Raw genomic sequence first — 18923 nt, 5'->3', positions numbered from 1 at the left:
CCGGGTTCGGTTCCCGCTAAGGGCACGTACCTCGGTTGCAGTTTGTCCCCGGCCCTGGTTGGTCGTGCGGGTGGCAGCCACTTGATGTGTCCCTTTCACATCGATGTTTCTCTCTCTCTCTTTCTCTCTCTCCCTCCTGCTCTGTCTGAACAAAAAATGGAAAAATGTCCTCGGGTGAGGATAAAAAAAAAAAAAAAAAGTGTAGGGGTTTTTTGTTTGTGGCACGTGCCCCTAGTGGGACCCGAACCCAGGACTCTCTGGTCCACAGACTGATGCTGCAACCGCTGAGCCAAACCGGCCAAGTTTAGAAAGAGGACGCTGGTCCCCTAGGGCACTGAAGTGGCCGGATCAAGAGGAAAGGCAGACGATCCCTGTTTTCATTTGATCTCAGCTGCGAGGCCGCAGGATTGAGGCCAAATACAACCCAGGAGGAAGCCCCCCGCCCCCCCCCCCCGTGGGCGTCGTTTAGGACAGGACCCTAGGTTTTCAAGATACTTGTGGCCCCAACAGACCATCTCCCTTAGTAAAGTGCTGTTCGTGTCCCTGCCCTGGACACAAACCCCAGCCCCTGCCCTTCACACTCCAAGCATGAGACCAGTTGGGAAGCTGCTACCTGCAAGCAACAGGGAAGTTACTCATCCCCTGGCGTGGCTCCCAGCACCTTGGGGAAAGGCTGCCCCCCGAGTCTGGTGGGCGGGGTCTTGGGGTCTGGATGAGCTCACACTCCAGGACTCGGGGACCTGCTCTGCTCAGAATTCAGCACAGCCGTTTGCACGAAGAGACACGCTCTCGCCGTCGACGAATTACTCACGAATTCGTGGGCAAATGATGCAAGGGGTGAATGACTGGAAAATCGATGGATTGGCTTTCCAGCCAAAGGGGCGAATGGAGTTATTCGCTAACACGGCCTCAAGCAGTGGATGGGAGGCCGGCGAGGGATTTGGGTCGTATCCCAGCTAGTGATAAAGGCGCGGAAACGCCTAGAAAGACTTCTGCGTCCCAGCCCCCTGAGGCACACGTCAGGAATGGTGGTCTCCACGGAGGGGTGTTCAGCGGGTCAGAGATTGAGGACTCTAGTCCTGGAAGCACATTGTCTCCAAGACCAATGACAGCATGGTAACATCAGGCCAGCTCAGGCCACTCAAGACAGTGGAGTGTGAGGCAGGGGCCCGGGCATTGGTTGGTCGCGTCTTCTGTGCCCGGCCCTGAGCTGGGCACTCACTCACGACTGGCTTTCTCGCCGAGTCCGTGGGGCAGCCCTGGAGGCAGGGACAATGAGCCGCCTTTCCAGAAAGAGTCTCACAAAGGTCAGGCCCCTCGTCCATGCCCACAGCTGGTGGGGGGCAAGAGGGAGGTTTGAGGTGTGCTCCTTGAAAGCTGTTGGCTCCTGGGTCCCTGGGGACTCAGACACAGCCTCCTGTTCCCTCAAACACGCACTGCAGCCCCTCTGGGAGAGAGTCCGGTGTCTCCAGGCCCGGCCTCGTGGTCAGGGCTGGATAAACGCCGAAGGAACGGAGCCAGCGCTTAGGAGGAGGGACGGACACTGCTGTCACGTCCGACGGGACTGAATGAGGACTCATTGTGCGGCAGACTGAACGCCCTGTGGTTGACAACTGCATCAATCGCAATGTTTCACTGGCTTGGGTCCCCCCTCAGCCCTTGATGCCATACTGCCCATTTGGAACATGAAAGCTCCCCCCAGCTCCCCCTCCAGCAGCCTCCCTGTCTCATTTCTCCTGCACAGAAAGCAGGTCTTCTACCCGATCCTTCCACTTCCTCTCATGTCCCACCTCCTCTGGCACCCAGAGCATAAGCGACGTGCTCATCTCAGGACAGATACCTGAACCTCTTGGAAGATCCTCGGCGCCCCCTGGGACCCACCGTTCTCCATTCCAAGCCTCCACTGGTCCGAGCCTTGTCCCTGCTGCAGCCCCATCTCTGCTGCTTGGTCGCAGTGAGCTCCTCTCTGTCCGCCTCTCCGCACACTGTCTGCCGCCCCGGGCATTCCTCCCCGGCCCTCCCCTTTCTGGCGAAGATTTGCATCACCAGTTCCTCCAAAGCCTTTCTCCAGAATGGACTGTCCACCTCTCCTCCGTGTTCACACGGCCCCTGTGGGGAACCCCAAAGTGACATTTCTCCCACTCTGCTGTCACCGTCTGGCCCTGCCGTGAGCTCTGTGAGGGCAGAGAAAGCACCTGCCCACCACTTACCCTCAGCAGCACCTGGGACACAGAAGGTGCTCGATACATATTTGCCAAATGAATAAATTAAGCCACCATTTTGGATAGTGACGTACTATTTTAGATAAAGTCCACCCCTTAATAATTCTGTATTCATGTCACTGTTTCAGAATTAACCACATGATGTAAATTTCAAGTGGTGTAAGTCTGATAAAAACGAAACAGGCCTTCGTTTTTCAAGGAGTGATGCAGTTGAGTTTGCAGCCAGATAAACAAAATGGTCTTTCTAATAAAGACCCTGGAGCAGAGAAAGTTATCAATAATGGTTTATCAGTGCATCACCACCATCATCACCATCTTCACCATCATTATCACAACCATCATCATCATCCTCATCACATTATCAAATCATCATCATTTTCCTGGCCAGACTTGCTAAGTGGTTAGAACCCCATGGACCAATGAGTCGGGGGTTCGATTCCTGGTCAAGGGCAGGTCCCTCGGTTGCAGTTTGTCCCCAGCCCTGGTTGGACCATGTAGAAGGCAACCAGTCGATGTGGCTCTATCACATTGATGTTTCTCTCTGTCTCTCTCTCTCTCTCTCCCCCTTCCTCTCACTCTATCTGATGATTAAAAAAATGTTTTTAAGTCATACTCATTATTGTCATCATCACCATCATCACCATCTTCTTTGTCTTCTTCACCTTGACCACCATCTTCACCATCACCTCCACAATCTTCATCATCATCTCCATCATCACCATCTTCTTCACCATGACCACCATCTTCACCATCATGTCCATCATCATCACCATCTTCTTCACCATCTTCATCATCACCTCCACCATCTTCACCATCATGTCCATCATCATCACCATCTACACCATCTTCACCATCCCCTCCACCATCTTCACCATCATCTCCATCTTCTTCACCATCTTCACCATCCCTTCCACCATCTTCACCATCATCTCCATCATCATCATCATCTCCATCACCATCACCATCATCTCCATCACCAACATCATCATCACCATCTTCTTCACCATGACCACCATATTCATCACCTCCACCATCACCTCTACCATCTTCACCATCATCTCCATCATCATCACCATCATCTCCATCATCTCCATCACCGTCACCATCATCTCCATCATCATCACCATCATCTCCATCACCATCACCATCATCACTATCTTCTTCACCATGACCACCATCTTCACCATCACCACCACCATCTTCACCATCATCTCCATCATCATCACCATCATCATCTTCTTCACCATGACACTCATCAGCACCATGTGAGTAAGCTGAGATACATCTTCCACCTTTTACAGCTTCCTCTACTCTTTCCATACTTCTAATGGCACACACACCCACGCCCACATTGAGGCAGCTTAAGTAGGAGAATAAATCTATCTACTACCTTGAGCAAACATGTGAATATTATTCCTAAGAGGAAACAGTGTAAGTTTCCCTCTTGTTGACACAGCTGTTGTGCTATTACAGTGGAACCCTATCCATGCATTCCACTCAGAACTCAGAGTTTCTGAAGAGCAGAAGAAAGAGAGCTGTACTTTTTCTCTAGAGATTTATAATAAAAGGTGAAACTTACAATTGTCTCTGTGTCTGGGAGGTTCTTGAAAACGCAGAACTGTCAGAATCATGAACAGGGTGCATGGCCAGATGAATTCAGCGAGGAAAAGGACCTGGGGAAGTGGGTCCAAAAAAAATATTAGTGCTTGAATAAACTGTAATGAATCACGCTATCTCCATCTCTTATAAAATGGCACACTGGCTGAGCCTCCTGTAAAGGAGGTCATTGTCACCCCCCTCCCTTGGATCTCTGACAACAGTTATAGGAGGCAGGGGCCCCAGAGAAGGCCCAGCTCATGTGTCATTGCACCCAGACCCTGGCTGGCACTTGCTGCCCTTCTCCCAGCAGACTGGGCTCCTGCCCCCTTTTTCTCCACATGTTTATTTACTGCAGACTTTATGACATTGACGGAATTAAATAGATCAATGACATCATTCCCACAAAGTAACTACTTTTACTTTTATAATTTTTTCCCATTCCTGATTTTTCCATTCAAGCAGATACTTGGCAAGTTGGTGATGGGACGTGCTCCCTTTCACGCTGTGAGTCCTTGTCCGTTGTTGCCCCATGAGGATGGGAACGGTCATCTCCCCTGCTGCGTAACATTCTCACGAAATGGGCAGACCGCAGCACACACTGACTGCTCCACCCATGAAGTTTTTACATATAAATAGTTTTCTACTGAATTTTCTTGAGATCGAAACAGACTCTGAAAACTCCGAGTATTGGAGTCAAATCTCTTGACACAAACTACGAGACGTGCTACCCATAAAAATGACAGTAATGTGCATAACTGAATTTCCAAAGTCAAAAGACCAGGAACATCCGTTGGCACGTGGAACGTGGTTACTTGGGAAAGAAACACCATCTGTGAGGACTAGCCCAGTGAAAGCTCATTAGCAGAAAATCCTCAATTATTGTAGGAGTATTTTCACTGTCATTGGCCCCTGGTTTCTATGGCAATAACGTTCTTCTATCAACTTCTGCCCGTATCACTTCACAGATAGGAAAGTCACTCGGCAACACACAAAGCCCCAAAATTCCACCGGCTACAGAGTTAGGGATGCTCAAGCCAGCACTGAAGAGGGCACCTCACTCTCTCAGACTCCGAGCTTCAGACCCTGCACCAAAGGAAACTTCTGGTCGCTGTGGCTCCTCTCCAGGCCGCATGTCCCGCGCACCCCGTGCCTCCCAGAAGGGTCCAGCAAACACCTGTGACCACGCGAGAGCACGTGGCCGGAAGCCACGAAGACGAAACACGGGTAGAAGAGAATGTGTGATCCCTGTTGTCATGAAAGCAGAAAAGAAAGCGCTCTCTTTGAATTGTCCGTGAGGACATAGTTCCTGTGCAGAAAGTGCATCTTTAAGAACGGTTTTCGGAGAAAGTGCTGGAATCGACTCCCGTTCACCCAGGTAACCGAGGAGGCATCGTGCCCACAGGCTGTCACCCTCTGGTTCCGAGGACCGTAACTAAACCAGAACGGAAGGCCAAGGCCACTCGGGCCACAAACAGTTGGAGGAATCCGGCGTCCTGCCTGTCAAAACTTTCTACCCAATGAGCCGTGTGCTGTTGGTTCAACAACACGGGAACCCACCTGTGGGCAGGCACAGGCGCCCAAGGCAGGGGTTCACCTATTTGGAAACTCAGTGTAGGGGAACGGGGATCAGTGGCTTGATGGAGGAGAGCTGAAGATGTGCTACATCTGTGACTCAGCAATTCAACAGCCATGGAACAAGTTGAACCCTACGTACTATATTAGACTGGTTTCAAGCTATTAAAAAAAGAGGTCCCACCTAATATTTAGTTGTTGAGAAGGTGAACCCTTAAGAGGTCTGCTCCACACTGCTTACGATGGCATTATTTGTGAATGAAAAAAAAAAAAAAAGTCGTGCAAAAAAAAGGGGGGAAATGGGTCAATAAAATGTGGTGCTGGAGCAATACACGTAAGGGGGCTCACCCATTTATTCATCACAAAGCGTGTGTTCAGTGCATGTCAGGTGCTGGGGGTCAGAGGTGAGCACATGACCAAGTCCCCCCTTCGAGGAGGGTGGGGTACCTGGGAAAGGACAAGAAGCTGAGCCCCGATTCAGGCTGCAGACATCAGGAAGACCACGCCTGTTTGCAGGCTTGTGCTCACCCCTCACACCATCCCCCCCCCCCCATGCAGTGAGGAGCCAGCTTTGCCCCGAGGACAGAGTTTGCCCCGTCCCCTCAAACTAGCTGTGACGGAGCCTGGGCTGGTCAAAGTGCATTTCCATCCGCTTGAGCAAAGCATCCTACAGACTGAATTGAAACCCACGTTCTTTAATCCTCCGAGTAGCTCGGGTAGCAAGTGGTTTTGGTGGCAACTGAAAACCACAAAGAATAAAAGATTCGGTGCGAAAAAATAAAGTTGTAAATGAACTAAGAGGGAAAGGAGGCTCTTTGGAGAAGAAGCTGGTCCCGAGACCTCACTGGAGAGAGAAGGAGAAGACCGTGGTGCGTTTAGAATGTCACGGAAGCTGGAGGGGACACACGGTCAGTCCAAGGCCCTGGTCCGGGAAACCTAGGGCTTTGCGGTCAGGGTGCTGTCCTCCATCCTCGGGCCTGTGCATCCCGGACTTTCAGGAGAGGAGACCTTCCCAGAGTATTATTGGTTTGTGTCATAAATACTGCAAGAAAAGTGGGTTCAAACAAACATGAACCAGCCCCTGAGAGCCCTGAGCCTGCAGGAGGGGAAGGGGTGTGCCGGGCACCCCTCCATGCTGAGCACAGAAGGTGAGGTGTTCCTGGGGACCCTACTTCCGATGGATTCCCTTTATCTGACTCAAGTGGGTTAAGAGCATATTTCTGCCAGGGTTCGGGGGCAGCACTGAGGTCCAAGCCACCTGGGGGCGCTGTCCCCTTAGAAGTCCCAAGCAGCAGAGGCGAGCATTTGTCTCATTGGGCTCACAGGACACAGCCAGGCAAGCAGTGCTAATACTCTGCCATGGGCTGAATGGTACCCCCAAATTCACACGCTGAAGTCCTGACCCTGGACCTTGGACCGGCGCCTCATGTGGAAAAGGGCTTTGCAGGTGCACGTATTCAAGATGAGGCCACGAGGCAGCAGGGCGGGCCCTGGGCGAATACCACTGCACCTGCATGAAAGCAGAAATCTGACCCCCGTTTTGTCCTTTAAAAACAACCCAGTTTGGCTCAGCAATTAGAGCGTCGGCCCGCCAACAAAAGGGTCCTGGGCTCAATTCCTGGTCAAGGGCATGTACCTGGGCTGCAGGTCCGATCCCCAGCCCTGACCAGGGCTGCGCAGGAGGCAACCAATCGATGTCTCTGTCACATCAATGTTTCTCTCTCTCCCTCCCTTCCACTCTGTCTAAAAATCAATGGAAAAAACATCCTCCGGTGAGGATTAAATAAATACATAAATAAAAACAACCCAAGTTTTTCATTTGTCCCTGTGATAATGTTTGTTTTCATATAAAAAGAAGACATTTGTCCCAGTAAAACTGAGCGCCAGGAGGAGAAGTTGAGACACAGACAAACAGAGGGGGAAGACCCTGTGAAGACCCCGTGTGGCTCTTCCAGACCCCACGCTGCACCGCTGCGTCTGCAGTCGAAGCCGCCCCCCTTGCTGTCGGTCACACCCACACTGCTAACACACTGTGGGGGCTGCACCCCCCAACTGCCTTGCTGGGCCCTGGGAGAGCCCTCATTTTGACTGACTAGGACCCCAAATGAAAGACCTTGATAAATGAGCCTCAGTCACCTTTTTTAACACGAAGGTTCGACGTCAGTGACTTTATTTTTAACCTTTTTCAGTCCTAAGACCACTGAGAGGTCATTATTCCTACCACCCTTTACCGACACTTCCAACATCAGTGTGTCCACATCGCTAATGTCTGAACACGGGAACGTCTGTGTTTCTCTGACATGAAGCTACGCTGCTACTTTTTTTACTCTTTTTTTTTTTTAATCCTCACCTGAGGATACTTTTTCAAATACCTTCAGATAGAGCTGGGGGGTGGGGGGAGAGACACATCAACTGGCTGCCTCCCGCACGACCCTGACCAGGGCCGGGGACCGAACCACAGCTGAGGTACGTGCCCTTGACTGGAATCGAACCTGCGACTCGTTGGTCCTCGGGCCAATGCTCTAACTGCTGAGCCAAACTGGCCAGGGCTCTGCTACTTTTTAAAAAATACACAACAATTATAGCATCTTGTGAGGGACCATCTTTGAATCTTTTCCCCACCTCCTCCCAAGAGGTCAGGCTCCTGACCTCGGATCTGCTCCCGCTCACACCCCTGGACCTTCATAGCCGATCTGACAGCAAGCAGTTGGTGAGACAGAACAGCAAGAATCAGACTCCATAACGCAAACAATTTCCCGAAAAAAATAAGAGCTGCTTGAGTTCTGGGCTTGATATCTACAATGTTTTGCAATTGCAGAAAAATACAGAAACTATGGAGAGTGTGTTCATTGTTTCCAAAGGAAATTACTCTTTAACATCAAGTTAGGCTCTTAGCACCTGAATCCAGCATCAGACAAACAGCTTAAAGAAACGTGAGGTTGTCGTTTTATAAAAGGACCACACACACACACACACACACACGCACACACGCGCGTGTGTACACACGTTCCGCAGTTTGAGGTCACTGGAGCTCAGGCTGAGGATTTTAACCAAAACAACAGTGGTTTCCCAGGAGGTGTTGGAAGGGGCGGGCCCTGAGGTAGGAGGTGGGTACAGAGCGTGAGATGCATCCCGGTGGGGTGCACTTACTGGGGGTTCTCTGATGGGACGGAGGGGGAGTTGAACTCGGCTTTGTGTTCCGTGGGGGCCCACCAGTGTGGAGATGAGACAGCCCGGGCGTCCTGGGAGCCGGGCCAGAGGGGCCGAAGGAGAAGCCCGTCTGTGTCTAAGAGAAGGCGTTCACTCTACCACACGCGAGGCCCTTTGAAGCAAGAAGCCAGTGGTCCCCGTGTGGGGAGGGACGAGGTGTGAGCAGTGTTCCTAGGAAGACGGTGGCCAGTAGTTTGGTTGTTTCCGTCAGCTCCCTCGGACCCACGGCGGAAAGAGGCCCACGTGTTTTTAGGACAAGAGGTCCTTGCATTAGACTCAGCTGCAGCCCCCTCCCCGAGCCCCGGTCCTCAGTGGGGGTCACGGGACCGAAAGGCCTGCATCAGCCTCCATGTGGAGGAAGAAGTCAGAGCCCGTCCGACAGGGGCCCCCGCAGTCACAGGAGGCCAGACCCAGACAGAGAGGAGATGGGAGATGGAGCACCTGCTCAAGATGGGCCCTACGCCCCGAGAATGGTCGGTATGCCCCGAGAACAGTCACTGCACCCTGAGAATGGTCACTGTGCTCCAAGAACGGTCATGGCACCCCGAGAACGGTCACTGTGCCCCAAGAATGCTCACTGCACCCTAAAAATAGTGCACCCCAAGAATGGTCACTGTGCTCCGAGAACGGTCACTGTGCCCCGAGAACGGTCACTGCACCCTAAGAATAGTCGGTGCACCCTGAGAATGGTCACTGTGCTCCGAGAACAGTCACTGTGCCCCGAGAATGGTCACTGCACCCTAAAAATAGTCAGTGCACCCCAAGAATGGTCACTGTGCTCCGAGAACAGTCACTGTGCCCCGAGAACGGTCACTGCACCCTAAGAATAGTCGATGCACCCTGAGAATGGTCACTGTGCCCTGATAACAGTCCGTGCACCCTGATAATGGCCACTGCACCCCAAGAATGGTCACAGCTCCACGTGATCGGTGGCCTGGGGACAGTGCCATTCAGTGTGCAGGCCGCAGGGCAGCTTCTGTCTCCGGTACCCCCAAAGAGCACAGAACTGGGAGAACTCTGAGCAGCTGGTGCTACTTTATCGTTTTCCTTCACATTATTTTTTCCTTTTTGTTATTCATTTGCGAAATTAAAAAATATACATCTTATTTTTCCTACAGTGTTTTTTCTTTGGCCCCAGCTGGTTTGGCTCAGCAGTTAGAGCGTCAGCCCCCAGACCAGAGAGACCCGGGTTCGGTTCCCGCTAAGGGCACGTACCTCGGTTGCAGTTTGTCCCCGACCCTGGTTGGGTCGTGTGGGTGGCAACCAGTCGATGTGTCCCTCTCACGTCGATGTTTCTCTCTCTCTTCCTCCCTCTCTCCCTCCCACTCCATCTGAAGATAAATGCAAAAATGTCTCTGAATGAGGATAAAAAAATAATAATGAAAAGCAATGTGTTTTCTTTGTGTTGCTGTTAGTATTACGCATGTTCCTCCTTTTTTCCCCTTTGACACCCTCCTGCCCCATGGACGTCACTGCAGTCGTCTGTGTCCATTGGTGGTACATGCTGCCATGTAAGTTCTGTGGTTTATCTCTCCTGGGCCCCCAAATCCCTTCCCTGTCAGTCTGTTCTCACTTCCATGAAGAAATTTTTAAAAAAGAAAAGAGCCCTGGCCAGTTTGGCTCAGCGGTGGACCAATGAGTCACAGGTTTGATTTCCGGCCAAGGGCACGTACCTCGGTTGTAGTTCGTCCCCAGCCCTGGTCGGGTCCTGTGGGACCCAGCCAGTCAATGTGTCCCTCTCCCTTTCTCTTCCTCTCTCTCCCTCTCTCCCTCTCTATCTGAAGATAAATAGAAAAATATCCTTGGGTGAGGATTAAAAAAAGAAGAAACATAAATAAATTTTTTAAATGAGAAAAACAAATTGGATTGATCGAAAGTTAGAATGGATGATGAAGCGAATGGGCCATGAACTCCTGGGAAGCGTGGCTCAGGGCCAGCAAACCCGGCCAAGGCTGACACAGTCGCTCAGACACTGCCCGTGTGGACACTCCCGGGGCACTGTCAATGGGCAACCGCCTGCCCAGCGCAGGTGTGCTCACCTGGGACCAGGAACCCAGCAAAAGGGGTGAAGTGGTACAAGTTGCCAGTTATAAAAGTGGTCACAGCGTCCAGCCGGTGTGGCTCAGTGGCTGAGCGTCCACCCATGCACAGATGGGTCCCGGATTCGATTCCGGTCAGGGCACGTGCCCAGTTATGGGCCCAGTCCCCAGTGGGGGGCATGCAGGAGGCAGCCAGTTAATGCCTCTCATCTATGTTTCTCTCTCTCTCTCCTCCTTCCCTCTCTCTAAAATCAATAAAGGGGGAAAACATTCTTAAATGGTCCCCGACGTAAAGTGCAGCACAGGAAGCAGAGTCAGTAAACATTGTGATAACCATGGACAGTGCCTGGTGAGGGCTGGACCTACTGGTGGTCACTTTGCAAGCGATATAAATGGCGCACCACTCTGCCGTGCACCGGCAACGAATATGCCAACTGTAGTTGAAAAAATAAATTTTTAGCCCTGGCCGGTTTGGCTCAGCGGTTAGAGTGCCCGCCTGCGGTCCAGAGAGACCCGGGTTCGGTTCCCACTAAGGGCATGTACCTCGGTTGCAGTTTGTCCCCGGCCCTGGTTGGCCGTGCGGGTGGCGGCCACTCGATGTGTCCCTTTCACATCGATGTTTCTCTCTCTCTCTCTTCCTCTCTCTCCCTCCCATTCTGTCTGTACAAAAAATGGAAAAATGTCCTCGGGTGAAGATAGAATAAAAAATAATAATAAATTTTTAAAAACGAAATTTGCCTGCACGAGGAAACTAGTAGGGCAGAGCTGGGCTGTGGGACCCGCCGGGGCTGGCTGCCTGTTCTCTGCACAAAACCGCCATGTGTTCCCCCTCCGGCTGCCACGAACAACGCTGAGCAGAGACCACTTCCCACGTGTGCGTGGACACCTGCCCCGGGGGCCCAGAGGTGGGCTCGTGAAACGAGTCCCGGTCCCAAGGGTCCTTGAGCGCAGGGCGGTGCTGCTGTACCCGGCACCTGGCACAGCCAAGAGCAAGGAAGCTCCTGTTCCTTCCTTCACTCACTCGTTCAACAGTCACCGACCGCCCATGACGTGCCCGGCACTGTCCTGGCTGCCGGAGGTCACGCGGGTGGACGGACCAGAAAAGCCTCGCTGAACCCCTAATGTGCGCTCCAGAGGAAGTGAACACACGCGTGACCCTGTGGTGTAACTACTACGAGAAGATAAAGCAGACAAGGTCGGGGGGAGGAGTCTCCATTCAGATACCTGGCCGTCAAAGAAATGATGTGTGAACTGTCTCTGTTCAGCATGTTTATCTAAGTGCGTTAATCACCGTGAAAATGCTGGACCAACTCAAGTGTCTCTTAGTGAAGGGGAGACTGAGTTGCTCTGAACTTTAAATGAGCTAATGAGCCCGGCTGGTGTGGTCAGTGGCTGAGCGTCGACCCTGCCCCAAGAGGTCACCGGTTCGACTCCCGGTCAGGACACATGACGGGGTTGTGGTTCCGATCCCCAGTGGGGGGCGTGCAGGAAGCGGCCAATCGATGTTCTCTCTCATCGATGTTTCTCTCTCTCTCTCTCCCTCTCACTTCCTCTCTCTCTAAAATCAATAAAGATAAAATAATAAAATAAACGAGCTAAAGAACAAAAGCGGAGCGTTCTGCCTACATCATGGACCTCCCCCTGGAACAGTCTCTCATGGGAAACACAGTTCCCCAAAAAACTCTGTCAATCAAGTACACTGCCATAAACGGAACACACCCACGGGACACCAGCGAGCGCAGCCCGGGGACAGGTGGCCACTCGCTAGTCCGGGCCCTGAAGCCGGGAGCAACCAGGTTTCCAGGTGACGTGGGTCTAACCCTGACAGTCTGCCCGTGGAAAGGAAACATCTTGAACGTGTATCTTACGTGGAGGAGGAAAGAAAGGCATTTCTGCACACGAGAATTCAGCAAGATGGGATTCAGTGCCCATCACAGAATTCCACCGACAGAAGCAGGGGCCAGCAGGAGCCCCGGGGGCGAGCGTGGCCCTCACATCAGAAATCACGTACACGGCCCTGGCCGGTTTGGCTCAGCGGTTAGGGCGTCGGCCTGTGGTACAGAGAGACCCGGGTTCGGTTCCCGCTAAGGGCATGTACCTCGGTTGCAGTTTGTCCCCGGCCCTGGTTGGTCGTGCGGGTGGCAGCCACTCGATGTGTCCCTTTCACATCGATGTTTCTCTCTCTCTCTCTCTTCCTCTCTCTCCCTCCCACTCTACCTGAACAAAAAAAAAATGTCCTTGGGTGAGGATAAAAAAAAAAAAAAAAGAAAAGAAATCACGTACGCGTTGCGCAGACCTGCTCCTGCTGAGCAGGGTCCTTTCAGGCATCTTTCGCTCCAGCGCCTTGGACACAAAGGCCACAGTGGAGCCGTTGGCTTCCACTTGGTCAGAAGGGTGCTCACGGAGCATGTGCCCAGCGACCCGGCCCACGTAGGAGAGCCCAGCAATGTCTCCTGGAGACCGTCCCAGAGGAGAGTCAGCACTGATGACCTGACACAAGAGTCCTGTGCCCCCGGGACCCTCACTGCGGCTCCAGCGCCCGGTGGGTCCCCAGCACATACTTCGTTCTTATCCCTTCAACCAGAGGGCTCACGGCTCAGTGTTCACAAGAGGCCCGAAACATGGGCCGCAGCTGAAATCCCGTGTTTTTAGACCTTCTCTAAATCAACCCTTTTCTGAAAAGACGCCTCAGCCCCGAGGTTGCGCTGGGTGCGCTGGTCCCGCCGTTCAGCCGCTTGGGCCCTGAGGGCAGGTCCTGACTTGCCCTGACCGGCTGCCCCACCAGCCCTGAGGTCCCACCCTGCGGACTGTCACTCACCCGGTGCCTGCGTCTGCACAGCCAGTTCTTCCAGAGCAGGGCTCCGAGCTGGCGCCCCGCCGGCCCCATCCTCTCGTCTGGGTGGGGCCCCTGGAGCCAGGGTTATATCCCCGGGTCCCAGCCCCCGCCGGGCTCATTAGTCCATCCCAACGAAAGCGTGTGATGCAACAGGATTACCGGCCACTGAGGAGGCCGCATCGGGTGTCTCTCCTGCTGTGCAGTTGAGAAATCTCACCTCTCCCTGCCCTCCAGGTTGGAGGCAGCCCGCCGGCCCCTCCTCTCTGGGGCGCACAGAACACCCACCGCTGATGGGTCCAGAGCCCCTCTCCCTGGAGGTCAGCTGGATGCAATGGCTCCTCCCTGTCCTGGAACCTTGGCTATGTCAGAGGTCCGGCGGCAGAGAATGGATGGAGATAGATGGGGGCAGGGTTTGTCTGGGACAGATGCAGGGCTGCTCATTCAAGTGCAAGGTCACTATGCTGTCCCCCCTCCCCCCTTTCTTCACCCGTTTCCCCCAAAGGGCGGGGACCCCGGAACAGAGAGCTGGAGGGTGCGGTGGGCAGAGCAGGCGTCTGGGAGTGAGCCCAGGCTCCCAGGATGACACCGCGGGTCGGCCCCTCTCCCGTGGGTGACTCAGGGGGACCTGCCAGCCTGTGGGCTCCCGGGGTCCTGGGCGACTCGCGCACACATCCATCTTTGTATCGCGATGGGTTCCGCTGGGCAGCTGCTGCCTTGGGCTCCTGTGGGCCCCGTTGCAGTGGGAGCATCTCCAGGCAACCCGAGTTGGCGGCCTTGCATTTCACAAAGCGATTTCCACAGCCAGGAAGTCCCGACCAAGGGCTCCTGCGGCAGGAAGCGGGCCCCAGGCCTCAGCAGGAGTGGCCTCTGGGATCCTGGGACCCTGCATCGCACCGAACACGTCTTTACGTGTTACTCTAGGCTGAGCTGCAGATTTTGCGGTGGGAGCTTGGGGACTGCTCCCTGGCGGGGGGGCCCAGCACGCATGCACACGGGTTCCCACACGCACACATGGGCGCCGATGACAGAGCCCGGCCCATCTCCCTGAGCTCAGCGCCTCCGTGGCCGTCCTGTCCCCTGCTGTTGCTACCTGGTCCCCTTGCAGAGGGCACTGCACATCAAGGAAGACTATCGTTCTCTCTAAAAGCTCCCAAATTAGGGAAACCCCCAACCACAGTGCGTCCTAGGTTCCTGTCCGAGGCCGGTTTGCATGCGAGTGTGTGATTTCACCCCTCAGACACCAGCTCGGCCTCTGGAGCAGAAACAGCGCCTTAAAGCCCCGCCTGCAGGGCGTGGCCCCCCTTGGAACTAACTCAGTGGCTGGCGAGGGGACCAGGCGGCTACACCCGCGTGTGCCTGCAGGTGAGGCCGGCCGGCGTGAGCTGGGCCTGCAAGTCCGCAGGCAGGTGTAGGTAGAAGCGGGTCCTGAGACCAGAAGTTCCTGGGGCTCAGCTCTGACCTGGCGCGGCCCCCAAGGAGAGCTGGCGACGCCCGGGTGACTGCGGTCTCCTGGTGCCCGGCGCAGACAGGCCGTCAGAGCGCCAGACCTGGCCTGTGCACCAAGACACCTTGTAGGGGTCACGACAGACCACAGCGCTGGCCCGTGTCTGCCACTTCCTGCCACTCAACTTGATCCTTGGAATCAAGGGTAGATTCCTTCAGGAGGTGGCCAGGAGGCCAGCACACCCCGGGGAGGGCAGGGGTGTCAGTCCAGAACAGAGAGGCCTGCGGGCCAAGGCCCCCAAGGCCTGAAAGCAGCCACATATTCCTTCCCGGCTGCGCTCGAGTCTAACCCTGCGTGAATGCACCGGACGTAACTCGCCTCGGTCAGAGCTTAGTCCCACCAGAGGAGCATGCGGTGAACTTGACCTTGGGAGAGGATCACACCCCCTGCCGCCCCCTCGGGGAGGTTATGCTAATGAAGTTTGAAAGTTATAATGTATTCAGCAATTTCAGGTGAAATGGCCTCTTTGTCTCTGTTTAAAAGCTTTATTCAAATTAGGGGCAATAAGCAATTAGAAGTTTCATGGTTTAAAGAACTTTCATGACCCAAGTGTTTTTTATTTCATTGTAATTTATAAACCCCGAGAAATAATAACCCCTTGGGTGGTTTAAATAACTTGCGTTCTCCGACACTGAAGTTCTATCTTGCTAATTTCAACACTTTCTCGTGAATCTGAATTAGTCTCTCTTCTTGCCCTCATGGAAAACCGTAATTCCAACTTGTCAATAAAGCATATTCATTCAAAAGACAAATGTGTAGAGATACGTGGTTTCATCTTCTATTTTTAACTTTAATTTTTTTTGCTAATTCTCACCTGTGGCTATTTTTTCATTACTTTCTAGATGGAGTGGAAGGGAAGAAGGGGCTGGGGAGAGAAACATCCATGTGAGAGAGACACGTCGATAGGCTGCCTCCCACATGCACCCCAATCAAGTTTGGGGATCGAACCCGTACCCCAGGTACGTGCCCTTGACCAGGAATCGAACCCGAGACCCTTCGGTGAGCAGATCAACGCGCTAACCACTGAGCCCGCCAGCCAGGGCTCATCTACTAATGCTGCCTGGTGCCCAGGGACTGAGGAAATGAAAATAAACCCTCACAAACCTCCCGGTTCAGATCCCTGTGACGGTTCCGTGGACGGTGCTCCCGCCTGGAGCCCTGTGCTTCCCATGAGCCTTTGCTTTCCCCCCCGGGGGTCCAAGTTCACCCGGGGCACAGGAGCTACGAGTGCTGATGTCCGTGGCCGGCGTGGACTGCCACGGACCAGAGCTGGATCTTTCAAACGCCCGTGCTCGGGACAGCGTGCTGGCTTTGCTCCTGGTAAGGGGCCTCACCCCCAAAGCGCCCGGTGTGAGCAGGTGTGCACAGCGAACAGGGTACCCCAGCAAGCGGCCCGTCAGCGAGGAGCTGGCCAGACTTTTCCAAACAGAAAGACCTGAACCTAACGGGCCCTATAACCCGCGGCAACTCCCCACTCAGGGCTCAGCATCCTCACCTGCATCGCAAGGTGACGAGGGATGTCAGAGTCGCTAAGACAACCCACCTGTCGTTTATAAATAGCACCTGGCGCTCAATAGACGCAGATTAACACAGTATCATGGTCTCCTCTGTCCCCACCCAGACCCAGGGGACACTCCGGGCTTTAGGTCTCCGCTGGGTGCTCTGTGGGTGATAAAGTTGTGAGACACGCATTGAACCGTCACAGTGTTGCATTATCCCTCTTGTCCTTTATCGAAACAAGCCACGTTCTCCCTGCTCTGGTCAGGTGGCATGACTCAGCGTGATGGGATGGCCGGGAGGCAGGGCGTGGTGAGTCAGCAGGAGGGGCACCACCCCCAGTCCTGTCCCAGCCCCCAGCCCCCAGCCCCCCATTTGGGCCCTGCCGGCTTTACTTGCAAGGGGTTCCCCTGCGAAGCCTGAACACCCCCCCGGGACTCCTCCCCCCAGTGACAAAGTGTTGGACGGCTGCTAGGCTGGGGGCCTTCTGAGCAGGGACTTGGCTGCAGGCGGCCCCGGAAGAGGGGGGTGATCGCTGGCTCCCCTCAGCACAAACCCAGTCTCGCCCTAACTCTCTGACTTGCTGGAGCAGGGCGGGGGGGGGGGGGCGGTGTCGCGATCTCAGCGGGCTCGCTGGCAGCTCTGAGAATGGGGGAGACGGGGGAGCAGGCCCGGACCCAGGGTGGCCGTGAGGGGTGAGGGGCAGGGCCATCTCAGGAACCCAGGGGACACGTGTTTGAGGACATTTCCAAGGTCACTTAGTCATTTCTGTGGAGTCCATTTGCCACCACCACTGGCACTATTACGCCGTCAGAACAAGCTCTGTGTCCTAAGGGCATTCCCCGCGCTGGGCACCGTCCTGCCCCGCAGGATCAGGGCGCAGCCTGGCGCCCCTGAGACGAGGGGGAGCTGCAAAGGCCACTGGAGGCAGCGCCCGGGCGCGACCTGCCGTCCTGCGCATGGCCAGCAGAGGGCAGCACAGGCCCAGCTGGGAGCTCAGCACCAAGGAAAGCGGGCCCTCCGCCGGAATCCTGGTCCCCGCCCCCCAGGAAGGACCCTCTTCAGCTTAAATGCTGTCAATCACCACGTCCGTGTGCCCTCCACCTGGCTAGGTGTGCTCAGGACGCAGCGGGGGACCCCGGGGACACACTTGCCCGGAAGGGTGTGAGGGGCACCCGACCGGCAAGGGTAATGAGCCCCACACCCTGGCCAGGCAGGGGTGGTGGCTGCTTCTGCTGGAGGGCGTGGCGACCAAAACGCAGAAGCCATCCTCTGTCCACAGCACCCGGGCTCCAGGGGCCCCACCGGCCAGGCCAGCTGGGGAGCCAGAGGCCTCGGGACGGCCCCTCTGAGGTCTGGGGCAGCCCGAGCTGAGGTCTGGCAGGCAGACAGGCACTCAGAGGAGCCGGGTGACGTCCAGCTGAGTCTGGGAAATGGGAATTTGGGATGGATGGGAGCACAGGACAGCAGCCTGGGGCAGAGGGGCAGAGTCCGCAGCTCCGGGGCTCTGGTCGGCCGCCCTCCAGGAGCTCCTGCAGTGCACCACCCGAGGGCGCCCGGGAGGACTTCGGGGACCGGCTCTCCTGCCCCGGACAGCCTCCAGGCGCGGGCTGGGGCTCCTCCCAGGTGGCCTGATGCTGACCCTCAGCTGCAGTGAATCAGAATCCCAGGGAAGGGGTTCTGAGGGGTGCATGGACACACACGTATCGGCACCAGTGTCCGACACCTCCCTGCGCCACACGGCTAACTGCAGCGCGGAGCAGCAGGGCCTGGGTCACAAGCAGGGAGCTCACCTCCACGCTTGCAACAGGTCGAGTTCCAGGGAATGGCCACTTGACCGGGCCCTCCACAAGCCCAGGCCGAGCACCAGAGGCGGACCACTCCAATCCCAGACTCGGACCCGGTGCACCGGCTGGCAGTGTGAGGGCAGAATGTGGGAGCGTCACCAGACTCACACAGAAGGTTCCAGAAAGCTAGCTGTGTACCTCGGGAACTGTCAGGACAGTGCGCCCTGCGGAACAGGGGTCAGGGGCCCCGACCGCCTGTGCAGTTGCACACCTGTTGTGATGACGTCAGCCCTCCACAGAGGCAGAGCCCCAGCCCCCAGCCCCCCTTGAACACGTGGGTTTGAACGGCACAGGGCAATCGAGCTGTGGTCGACTGAAAAACGCCACGTCTGCCCTGGCCAGGGAGCTCCGTGGGTCAGAGCATCATCCCAGCAGGCCAAGGCTGTGGGTTCGATATCTGGTCAGGGTACAAAAAACAACCAGCCCTGGCCGGTTTGGCTCAGCGGTTAGAGCATCGGCCTGCGGTCTGGAGAGACCCGGGTTCGGTTCCCGCTAAGGGCACGTACCTCGGTTGCAGTTTGTCCCCGGCCCTGGTTGGTCGTGCGGGTGGCGACCACTCGATGTGTCCCTTCACATCGATGTTTCTCTCCTCTCTCT

At 55.1% G+C, this 18923-nt stretch overlaps 1 protein-coding gene across 1 annotated transcript in view; it reads right to left on the bottom strand.

Moving 5' to 3' along the window:
* Nucleotides 1–13529, bottom strand: part of ABCA13 (ATP binding cassette subfamily A member 13) — a 153914-nt gene extending 140385 nt beyond the window's left edge. The window contains 2 exon segments of the mRNA XM_036247397.1: nucleotides 3802–3895; nucleotides 13461–13529. Coding sequence (XP_036103290.1) covers nucleotides 3802–3895; nucleotides 13461–13529 — 163 coding nt within the window.
* Between the last annotated feature and the right edge of the window lie 5394 nt (nucleotides 13530–18923).

The sequence above is a fragment of the Molossus molossus genome, unplaced genomic scaffold (genome assembly GCF_014108415.1).
Source record: "Molossus molossus isolate mMolMol1 unplaced genomic scaffold, mMolMol1.p scaffold_m16_p_7, whole genome shotgun sequence".
Classification (NCBI taxonomy): domain Eukaryota; kingdom Metazoa; phylum Chordata; class Mammalia; order Chiroptera; family Molossidae; genus Molossus; species Molossus molossus.
Note: the sequence above shows the minus strand (reverse complement) of the source record. Positions and strands in the feature narration are given on the sequence as shown.